This window comes from Gobio gobio (assembly GCF_949357685.1).
Source record: "Gobio gobio genome assembly, chromosome: 23".
Lineage (NCBI taxonomy): Eukaryota > Metazoa > Chordata > Actinopteri > Cypriniformes > Gobionidae > Gobio > Gobio gobio.
The window spans coordinates 24480545-24492689 of record NC_137119.1 but is presented as its reverse complement, the minus strand read 5'-3'; the positions used below and the strand labels follow the sequence as shown (position 1 = coordinate 24492689).

Genomic DNA, 12145 nt, shown 5'->3' with positions numbered 1-12145 from the left:
CTAGATAGGATGCTTTTCTGTAAGATTTTACTTTGCAATTCAGCTGTGATGTAGAGGCTGTGATTTGTTTTCCTTGATTTGTTTGCTCAAGCCCAAAGCCTTTCTCAAGGTCAGTTCACTGCTTTCTCTTAAGATTAGAAAAATAAGTGCATTGAATGGACCTAATGCAATAGATTGAAAGGATACATTTAGACCAAGGGTGTTTTCAGTATTGAAATTTCAGGTAGCACAATACATGTTGTTGCTCTCTGGGAAATTATCATGTTGCTATGGTTTCCATGTTTTACCAGGGACAGTCTACCACTAAAACTGATTAAACCGATCTACATCATGCACTGCGGTGAACCCACTGACTACAGCTACTTTAGTTAAATCAAACCAGTCAGAGACCTAAGCAGGAAACCAAGCTCTTAGGAGAAAGGGTTCTATATACAATCTTAAAGGGTTCTGTCAGGCACTTCTTCATATATTTTAATATAATATCGTTTTTTTTTTTAAATATTCTTTTTTAATTTTAATTAAATGTTTATTAATCTTGTAAGCATGCTTTATCTCAAAAAAATAATAAAAAGAAATTAAATAACGCATTAAACATGAAAGTATTATGCAATCATCTGAGACATTTCTCCTTATACAGTACCTTTTTGCCATAAAGGATTGTTTAAAATTGAGTCAAGAACCCTAGGGATCTATAGCGCGAAATAAACATGAATGAACATATGAACGTGTGTTAAAAGATAGAGTACAACTTACCGAAATCCGTATCATGTCACATGGAATCACTCGATCAGTGTTTCAAACGCGGAAAGGCATCAGTAAAACAGCTTGTAAACAATGTAATGTAACACATTTACCTCAGAAAAAAACATCCAGTGTCCATATTCGTTAGTCAGCTAAAACAAATTGATTCTAGAGAGGAGCATTTTGCTAAATAAATGCACCATATTACATTTTCATTATAATTTTTTAATGTTCTTCAATATTTAATGCATGTTTGAATTAATCTGGCAAGTTTTTATGACAGCCACCATTCAAATGTTTATATTTCAAAAAAGATGTATATGATTATATGATTATGTAATTTGTAAAGTTAATATTATAACTTTATTATTATAAAAAATATTGTAATTTAAGTGTTTGTACAAATCAGTTCATTTTTACCTTTAATATTATAGTACAACTGACTCCCATAGTTTACAGCATTAGTTAAGAGATTTGTTTTCCCAAATTTGTTTCATATTTTAGATTTAACGCGAGATTTGTTTTACATTCAAAAATGTGTCATGTATTGTACCTGATATATATACAAGATAATCAATATTGAACCAAGCCTTTCCAAAGTTTTTTTGTGACAATGTATTTATTTCATTTAACTCATTGTTTTTTTTATGACAAAAACAAAATAGTTTTTCCGTTATCACAACTGTTCTAACACTGGTTATTCAATTAACAGATATTACTGTTACTAAACTCTGCTCAAAAGAAAACTACTTCCAAATTGATCCATATCGTGATACGTATCGTATCGTGACTTCAGTATCGTGACATTGTTGGTGATACACAGCCCTAGGGTTTTGGAACAGGGGTGGAAAAAACTGTGGCTCTTCGAAATGGCAACAACACGCTACCAAAGCAGATGGTCTTCTTCGTCTTCTCTAGCACAGCTCAACCAGGCATCGCCCCTTTTTTTTGAATATTCCGTGGGCGGGGATTATTTAAATCAGTGACATTGGCTATGTTTACATGCACACGTTTTGTTTCGATTGATGAATCTGAATGTAGTGTTTACATGAATAATGAATAAAGTGATCGGGTTGATGTGTGCGTTAATATGTCAAGCTTCTAATCAGAATAGATTTTTTGACATGCACACACTTCACAGATATAAATAGCTTCCCACTGTTTGCACATACTATTCTCCTACATTGCTTCTTTTATTTGTTTTGAAGAGCACACTTAATATTTATCTATTTCCAGAGATGACGGAGCGCATGAACCGTTACGCCGTGCTGTGCTGCTTATATTTATCAAACAGTAAAAACGCCTCTTCCAGGGCCTAAAATAAAGTGTCTGTGGTTGCGAGTATGAAGTGAGGACTGATGGAACCCACTTTACAGACGATGAGTGGTAGGAGAATTTTAGAATAACACACAAGTTATTTAACAACTGCAGTTTGTTCCGCAAGTCATACGTCATTACGCCATTGCTATGTCATAAAGTGCTTTGAAAAGTGCTTTCTGTTAAAGAGAATATGTCCCTTTAGAGTGGACTTTGAGTTTTGCAACCTTGCAGATGCTCAAACATCAACATTAAACACTAACTAAAGTTGAAAAAGTGAAAAAGCATAATATGACCCCTTTAATAAACTCAGTTGCCTAGCTTGCCTTCAGTAAATTCACTTAATTGTCTAAGAGAATGATTTGTAAAACTGAAATATCAGTTGACCTTATGTTTACTTTATTACCTGACACAGACAAAAATGTATCAATCAAAGCTCAACTTTGGGAATGATAGAGAAACAGGGAAAGGAGACTTGGGGTGCTTTCACACCTGAGCATTTGTTTCGGAACCTGGTGCGTTTTCTCCCTTGGTTCGGTTAGTTTAGGCATATGTGAACACGCTCGGATCCGCACCAAAACAATCGCTCCGAGACCGCCTGAATGAGGCTGTGGTTCGCTTGAGATGTGAAAACAATCCGACCCAACAGACCAAATTATTCATAATGGGAAATGTGCTATATAAATAGCAGTAGTGTCTGATTCTGTAAGTGAGTACATCATAGTTGAAAACCAAAAGAGTTCCTCTTCACCTTAAAATGTTGTGTACTTGCATTGTGTAACTGTAGTATATAATTAACAGCGGGAATGATGGCTACATTCGTATTGTGTTTGTGTGTGTCTCGACAGTTACAAATAAAGCCACAATAAGCTCATGGAGCGAACTTGTCAATCATTAAGGTTGGTTACCGTTCACATTTTAACCGGTACCGGTACCTGAAATTCGGTACCTTTTTTCGGTACTTTTGGGATGTTTACATAAATAACTAAAGAACCTGTAAGTCATTTATAAAAGTGTTATTGACATTATGCCAGAGCTGATCTGGTCGCTGTCTGCCATTGTCTGTGATGTTTGATTACTGTAATATTTACTAGTAAATAGTAGGCTACTAGGTACTTAATTTAATTCATAAAAACAACCATATTATTATTTTTTCTTTTTAATTTCATTTCTATGAAAAGATTTCCCACAAATGATGTGTAATGTATTTTCTGGTAATCAAATGAAGACATAAAACATTAATTTAATTTATATTTTAATTTAATTAAACTTTTTTTGTGCTGCACAACTGAGCTTTATAATTATGGTTAAAATTAAAACATGAGGAAAAAATTTAATTTATAAAAAAAAAAAACTTAAAAAATAAAGTTTTGATAATGTATTATTACTTTAGTGTTATTATTATTATTACATTGAGACATATATAAATTCTACTGTAGGCCTACAACAGTCATTTATTTGTCAAGTTAGCCGAACTTTTATTTTGACGGGTTGCCGTGAATACATTTTTAGTTTCTGTATGTTTATGATATGACAGTAGGTTTTCTCAAGTAAGACGGTAAAATGCTGATGAAGTGACTCTCGTGGCTCTGGAGATGACGTTCGTGCGTTCATGTCCTCATATGAGAGAGGCAGAGATGGAAACAAGCGACCGCCACGCGCGATTCTGAGTGTGTGTGTGTGTGTGTGTGAGGTAAACCCATAGACTGTAAACTGCGCATCTGCGCATTCATTCGCACAGAGACACGCATGATTCGTATTTAAATGGTCTTTTTGCGGTTTAATATTCATAGACACTAGTCTATATCACAATATGGGTTCTTAGGCACCGAAATTTTGTACCTACCGATTGATTTAATGTGAATCGGTACTCGGTAGTACCCAAATAATTCGGTCGGTGCCCTTAAAAGTATCGAGTTCGGTATCCAACCCTATCAATCTTGTTGATGGATGACACAGAGGAAACTCAGACCAATAAGAGGGAAGTTGTACTTGCTAAACACATTTTGGTACGCTTTGAGAGGTTGCATTGTGAAAGCGAACCGAACCAAGAAGAAAATGCAACAACATTTGGAACAAAACAAACGATCTATAGGTGTGAAAATGCCCTTAGAGAAAAAGAAAGGGAGAAGGTGACAGAGGAAGAGCAGGTGACATAATTTATGCTTCTGCCCACTCAATGTGGTTTTAAAGCTATTGTTATCCTTTTTTTGGCCTTCAACACATCTTAAAATGCACATAAGGAAATCAAAATTTTCTCAGGGGAGCATACCTCCCTAGCAAGATCAATTTTGTGACCTTGGTAATTCTAAAACCCTGCATACGGCCCTGCTAAACAGATCAAAATAAGAAATGCATTTATAAACTAGCCGATGTCAGTATTCGGCTAGTTGGACAAACTTCAACTAGTAGTCTAATGTGACCCATTTCCATTTTGAACCTGGTGTGTAAATTGGGAAAAGATACCGATGTTAGCTCTTTGTTTTCAAAGTGTAATTAGACCACCGCTGCTAAATTAATATAAAATGCTAATTATAGCTAATATTGAAGTATGGTACCAGCTATATCCCTAATATTTTTGGAAACTCACGCAGAGTGATGGAGAATGATCTGACTGTAAGCTGACACCAGCGCTCAATATTCTGTCCATGTTCGGTGGCAGTTCAGTGTGTTGGAGGGCTGTCTGTCAGCAGAGCGTGTAGATGTCATTATGCTGCTATACTCGTCATTGTTTACTGCCGAGAGGAGGAAGGACAGTGCTCTTTCTACAGTATTACATTGTTCCCGTGCCGAGCACTTAGTCATTCTTGACTGCAGCTGCTCGCTGAGACCACTTGTTTAGAATAAACATTTTCAATCCAAAACAACTTTCTATACACCAGCACAGATTGAAGTAGTCAGATATTCTGACCTGTGAACGGCACGGCTGACGTACGTCGGCGCAAAGTGCTTGTACGCTAATGAAGCCAGGTGTTAAAACTGATTTAAAGCCTAATTTATGTCATGTTGAAGCTTTCAGGAGTTTGCAGCGAGTACCTCCGACTCTGGGCCTCTCGTTAGTACATTTTTGCAACACTCTGAATGCATTTCTGATGCAGTTAATGACTGGTTTCAGAGGAAGAGGTGTTAAAGGGTCCACACGTAATTAAATTCTTTAGTGTTAGCACTGAAAATGGCTCTCGACAGAAGGATATTCTGGTAGTCATGTAAATGAACGAGCTGTCTGTGTGTTTGCTGTCATTGATCGAGCCCTTGCATTTTGTATTATAAAATATTTAGGTTTTTTTTTTGCCAGATTTTTATTTTGCTTTCAACTACCAATAATAGTGTGGAAAGGCAGGTGCTCACAGTTAAAAGAGCGGATGACCTGTTTGGTAGATTGTGCATTTACATTGGCTGGACCAGCCTATAATATAATAAATATAATATAATATAATATTTTTAACGTAGATCGATAGATAATTAATTGAATATAATGTACATATAAATATATATTTAATACGTAACGCATATAAATTACATTTTTAATTAAAATACCTAAAATAAATTTAAGGAATGTTAGTTCTAAAACAATTATACTGTAACATTTTCAGAATAAAAGAAATGGCCCACCCTTTGCAGCTATAACAGCTTCAACTCTTCTGGGAAGGCTGTTTCCACAAGGTTTAAGAGTGTGTTTATGGGATTTTTGTCACCATTCTTCTAGAAACACATTTGTGAGGTCAGGCACTGATGTTGGACGAGAAGGCCTGGCTCGCAGTCTCCGTTCTAATTCATCCAAAAGGAGTTCTATCGGGTTGAGGTCAGGACTCCACACCAAACTTGCAGGCCAGTCAAGTTCCTCCACACCAAACTCGCTCATCCATGTCTTTATGGACCTTGCTTTGAGCACTGGTGAGCAGTCATGTAGGAACAGAAAGGGGCCATTCCCCAAACTGTTTGGGAGCATGAAATTGTCCTAAATGTCTTGGTATGCTAAAGCATTAAGAATTCCTTTCACTGGAACTAAGGGGCCAAGCCCAACCCCTGAAAAACAACCCCACACCATAATCCCCCCTCTACCAAACTTTGCACTTGGCACAATGCAGTCAGGCAAGTACACTCTAAAAAATGCTGGGTTAAAAATAACCCAAGTTGGGTTGAAAATGGACTAACCCAGCGATTGGGTTGTTTTAACCCAGCGATTGGGTTGTTTTAACCCAGCAATTGGGTTGTTTTAAGCAAACATTTAACCCAACCGCTGGGTTAAAACAACCCAAATGCTGGGTTAAAACAACCCATTTGCTGGGTTAGTCCATTTTCAACCCAACTTGGGTTATTTTTAACCCAGCATTTTTTAGAGTGTACCGTTTTCCTGGCAACCGCCAAACCCAGACTCAACCATCGGATTGCCAGACAAAGAAGCGTGATTGGTCACTCCAGAGAACACGTCTCCACTGCTCTAGAGTCCAGTGGCGGCGTGCTTTACACCACTGCATCCGATGCTTTGCATTGCACTTGGTGATGTAAGCCTTGGATGCAGCTGCTCGGCCATGGAAACCCCTTCCATGAAGCTCTCTACACAGTGTTCTTGAGCTAATCCGAAGGCCACACAAAGTTTGGAGGTCAGTAGCTGTTGACTCTGCAGAAAGTTGGTGACTTCTGTGCACTGTGTGCCTCAGCATGTGCTGACCCCACTCTTTGATTTTACGTTGCCTACCACTTTGTGGCTGAGTTGCTGTTGTTCCCAATTGCTTCCACTTTGTTATAATACCACTAACAGTTGACCGTGGAATATTTAGTAGTGAGGAAATATCAGGAATGGATTTACTGCACAGGTGGGAACCTATCACGGTACCACGCTTGAATTCACTGAGCTCCTGAGAGCGACCCATTCTTTCACACATGTTTGTAGAAGCGTCTGCATGCCTAGGTGCTTGATTTTATACACCTTTGGCCATAGAAGTGATTGTAACACCTGAATTCAATGATGTGAAGGGGTGTCCCAATCATTTTGGCTATATATATATAAATATGAATATATGAATGATATAAAATAATTCATACATTTTAATATAAAATACTATAAAAAATAGAGTTTTCTTTATCTTAATATTTGTATTTAATTAATATTTTTAAGACCACTCAGATTTGCATAATGCTATATTGTATCTTAAGCTTCTCTTAAACTCTTTGTGTTTCCCTGGCAGTAGACAGTAAACAAGTCAAGTGTCTGATTAAGCCTGTATTTATAGCTGCTTTCAATTCAACCGCATTAGTCCCTATGGGGTGCTAGTTTGTTTGTTTGTTTATTTATTTATTTATTTTTTTGTTTACCACACTCATGTGACTGTTTTCTTTTTTTCTTTTGCAGAGGAAATAAAGGCGGAATCTGAGAAATTAAGGTAAGTCGATATCTTATGCCACACCCCAGCTGTTGAGATATTGAATGTGTATTTCAAATCTCCCTTCATTGTTGTCAAGTTCAATGCTTGTAATGCAGCGCTGACATTTTCCAGAGAGTAACCACACGCGGCCCCTTTGTGTTTTGTCTGCTGCCCTGCCCTCTTTGTGATTTGTGAGTGTGTGCTCAGTGCCAGTGAAAAACACCCCTCGCAGCCTGTGTTGTTAATGTGCTTGGAGACCTTGCTGTGTGTCTAGGACATAGGAATGAGACGTACTGTGCTCAGGGCTCTCTGCAGGGCCAGGGCAGCCCGTTCTAAAGTCCTACCTCACCTCCCTCAGCCCTTGATCTTAGAGACAGCATTGCATTCCCCCTCTGCATCCATTCATTCACAGCTCACCTGATTCAACCCATCTGTCTCGCTTTCATTTCCATATCCTTGTCTTTTGGTATTTCTCTCCTTTGTTGTTTACAGATTTCTGTTTTGAAGCAAGGAGCACTCCTTCCAAACCGTGGTTCTATTTTTAGTACCATTTTTTTTTTAATTGACAAACCATTTCTCACAGCAAAACTCTTTGTGAAAATGAATCTTTAACTACACTTTTTTTTCTTAGAAACATATTAGTGTGTAAAATGTTGGTTCAATAACCAAACGGATGGATTCATTGAGTTATTTGTACTGATTCGTCTTGATTCAAATAGTCTTTTTGACTAATTCATAAAAAACAGCCCATTGAAATAATTCGAAAATTAACATAATTTAATTGTGTGTAACACACACACACACTCATACTTTTTAATGTTTTTGAAAGTAATTTATGGTCTCCAAGGTTGCATTAATTTGATCAAAAATACAGTAAAACAGTTATATTTTTAAATACTACAATTCATAATAACGGTTTTCAGCAGCCATGATACTTGTAATCAGATTAATTTTCGATTCCGCTTATCGTGTGTGTGTGCGCATTGTAATGTGATTTCAAACATTTTCAATTGCAAGAAGACGCGAAAGAGAACTCAATTATTTTAATAATGTTTATAATTTATACTAGTTTATAAATATATTTATATATTTTTAAATACCATGGTATTTTTAATTAAAACCATAATGAAATGTTAGTGTTCTTTAGGCTTCTGATTTTTTTTGTAGGCTGTTGATTTTTGTTCATGAAAATCAGCTGTGACAAAACATTTTGCCAAAAGACACAGAATAAATATGTTTAACAAAATGTTTTTACCTGACTGGAATCGAAACTGGAAATCGATAGGAATCAGAATCGATAAGCAGAATTGTAATCGCTAAAATTCAAACGATACTCAACCCTAGTTTTCAGTGTCACATGATCCTTCAGAAATCATTCTAATATGCTGATGCTGTTGTGCAGTAGATTTACCATGTTAGTACGCATTTGTCGATTTGTACAATATAATGTAAGGTTTTATTTTTGGGGACATTTTAAGATTTTGAAAATGCCATATTCATGTTTTTTTCGTGATATTTTTCAGGAACGTTATGGGTTCAATGCAGGTTAAGCTCTCTCACAGGAAATGCATTTCTTTGGGCCCCTGGAATTTTCAAACATTTAAATACACACTGATTGCCTTATACATATTAACATACAGTATATGTGAAGCTATATACAGTAACTCATCACCATGCATCATTAAAGGGTTAGTTAACTCACTTCAAAATTAAAATTCCCTAGTATTTTACTCAACCCCATCTCATCCAAGATGTTCATGTCATTCTTTCTTAAGTCGAAAAGAAATTACGTTTTTTGAGGAAAACATTCCAGGATTTTTCTTCACATATTGGTTTTCAATTGCAACCAAAATGTTGAAGGTCAAAAACAATGCAGTTTCAAAGGTCTTCAGACACTCTGCGCGGTCCCAGACGAGGAATAGGGTCTTATCTAGTGAAACGATCTGTCTATTTAAATTTTTTTAAATAAAAATACTTTTTAGCCTAAATTGCTCATCTTGCATTGCGACGTGCTAGTCACACTAGACGTAGGCAGAAGTACCGCCCCCCTGTTTACAACGTGCACACGCGAAGACTAATACAAATGCCCTTTACCAAAAAACAAAAAAGGTATAACTGTTGTCAGACAATTTTGAAGATGAAGTGTTTTTTTCGTAAAGGGAGGTTTTTTTAGTCCTCGTCTTGGTCGCTTGGAGCGGTACTTCTATCTATGTCTAGTGTGACGTTTTCGACGTGATTTGCCCAATCACTAGCACATTGCAGAGCAGCGCAATTCGAGCAATTTAGGTTAAAAAGTATATTTTATTTGTAATTTTTTAAAAAATTGGCCTATCGTTTCACTAGATAACACCCTATTTCGCGTCTGAAGCCCTTCGAAGACCTTTGAAACTGCATTGATTTGGACCTTGAACATTTTGGTTGGAATTCAGTCCTTCCAGAAAAATGCGGCTTTTTTTTGTGATTTTTGCGGGCAAAAATCCTTGATTATGCGGCACGTTTTCTTAAAAAATGCGATGAAAAATGCGGGATATTTATGCAATTTTATGCGATAAAATTGCGGGAACTTGCAAAAACTGCGGTTTGATGAGAAAGAGAAAAAAAGCACTGCATCACAGAAAGTGCTGGAATATTTAAGTTCTCATCTTGTTTTATTGAAGACCTTAATAATGGCTCAATTTACAAAACATTTAGTCAATCAAGTTCTGTAGCTTTACAAAAGGAATATGCTACAACTTCTGAAAAAATTAATAAATAACTTCCTGTTTTACAGATGTCGCTATACAAAACAGACATTTGAGTGCTTCCAATGCACAAAGTGCAATCTCTTAAAGGGTTAGTTCACCTAAAAATGAAAATTCTGTCATTAATGACTTCCCTTTATGTTGTTGGACACAAATTAAGATATTTTAGTTGAATTCCGATGGCTCAGAAAGGCCTCCATTGGCACAATGTACACTCTCAAGACCCATAAAAGGTAGCCTACTAAAGACGTCGTTACAAAGTCCATCTCACTACAGTGGTTCTACAATAACTTTATGAAGCGACGATAATAGTTATTGTGTGCAAAAAAAACTAAATAACGACTTATATAGTGATGACTGATTTCAAAACACAGCATCATGATGCTATGAATCATCGAGTCGATTCATGATTCGGATCGCGTGTCAAACTGCTGAAATACGTGACTTTGGCGATCCAACCCGCTGAATCGACTCATTGATTCATAACGCTTCAAACCGCTGAATCGACTCATTGATTCATAACGCTTCAAAGCTGTGTTTTGAAATCAGTCAGCACACAGGGAAACTGCTTTGCTCTTTTGCTGTTATTTTTGTTGGCCAATGGGAGTTTGTGCTTCATCATGGTTTCACCGGTATCTATGGTTTCTCCACGGGGTTTGAAGCTTTTCGATGACGTTCGCGTCGGGTAATCACGTCACTTCAAAACGTTCCCATGGCAATAGGCGGAAATGGCGGCTCTTGTGTGAAGTAAACGAAAATTTTTCAACTTTCTGCTAATATATATGACTTTTTTTGCAACGAAAATGCGGGGATTATGAAATCATGATAGCCCCGCATATTTTGCACGCGGAAATAGGCAATTTATGCGGCGAAAGTGCGGCGTATTTGAAAAAATGCGGCCCCCGCATGAATATGCGGACTTTGGCTGATTATGTGTTAAATCAAGCGATCGCATAATCGCGTTTTTCTGGAGGGACTGGGAATTGAAAACCATTATGTGAAGAAAAATCTTGCAATGTTTTCCTCAAAGAAACTTAATTTCTTTTTGACTGAAGAAAGACAGACATGAACATCTTGGATGAGATGGGTGTGAGTAAAATGTCAGGACATTTTCATTTTGAAGTGAACTAATCCTTTAAACAGTAAAAAGGTATGAGCTGGAAAATTCTGCCTTTTCTCTTACCTCATAGTCTTCCTTTTGTTAAATGCATTTTTACAAATTGAAGCACGTTCAAAAATATTTTCTGGGGAAATCAGTATGCCACAAATGCTCTCATAAGATCTTAAATTGTAATCTTTTAAAAGAGCACTAAAGATGATTCTCTCTTGATGTCTCGTCGCTGCACAATGCTTACGGCTATTTGTGCTCTGCCTGATTACCAACTTGGTTTAACGCTATAGCAATAAGAGTCCTCTGGAGGGTTTGTTTTGGTGAGGGCAGAGAGAGAGAAACAGGGAGAGTTCAGGCTGAATGAGAGATGTGTGAGGTAATCTCTGGACCCGGTGGAACTCTAGTCTTTTCCCTTGTAGCTTGGCTACAGCTCAATTTATGTCAATTATAAATATGAGCTAGCTAATCCCTCCACAGACAGATTAATGAGATTGAATGAAGGAGAAGTGAAGAGAGGAGAGGAGGGGAATAGAGCCGGGCCAATGGGAAGAGGTTTATTATACTGTAGCAGCCTCCCGCTGACTCAGCCTGAGACGCGCCAGCTAACTGCGACCTCATGGGCATCAGTGGTTCCATGAAGAACCTTTAACATTCATGGGAAACTTTCCACGGCACAAAAGGTTCTTTATTGAGGAAAAGGATTCTTTAGATTATTCAAATGTTCAACAGTAAGAAAAATATTGTTCACTTAAAGGTTCTTTGGGATCCCAAAATGGTTCTCCTATGTCAATGTTGTCAAAACCTCCTTTTGGAACCTTAAGTGTACAACGTTACAATGTTTTTGTTTTTCCTATAATATTTTGTTTTCG

General features: G+C 37.0%; 1 protein-coding gene across 4 annotated transcripts in view; it reads left to right on the top strand.

Moving 5' to 3' along the window:
- The window catches only part of arfgef1 (ADP-ribosylation factor guanine nucleotide-exchange factor 1 (brefeldin A-inhibited)), a 97150-nt gene that overhangs the window by 23395 nt on the left and 61610 nt on the right, over positions 1-12145 (top strand). For all 4 annotated transcript variants that reach the window (XM_079806584.1, XM_079806582.1, XM_079806585.1 and 1 more), the window contains exon 2: positions 7412-7442. In XM_079806584.1, coding sequence (XP_079662710.1) covers positions 7412-7442 — 31 coding nt within the window. The remainder of the gene's footprint in view (positions 1-7411; positions 7443-12145) is intronic.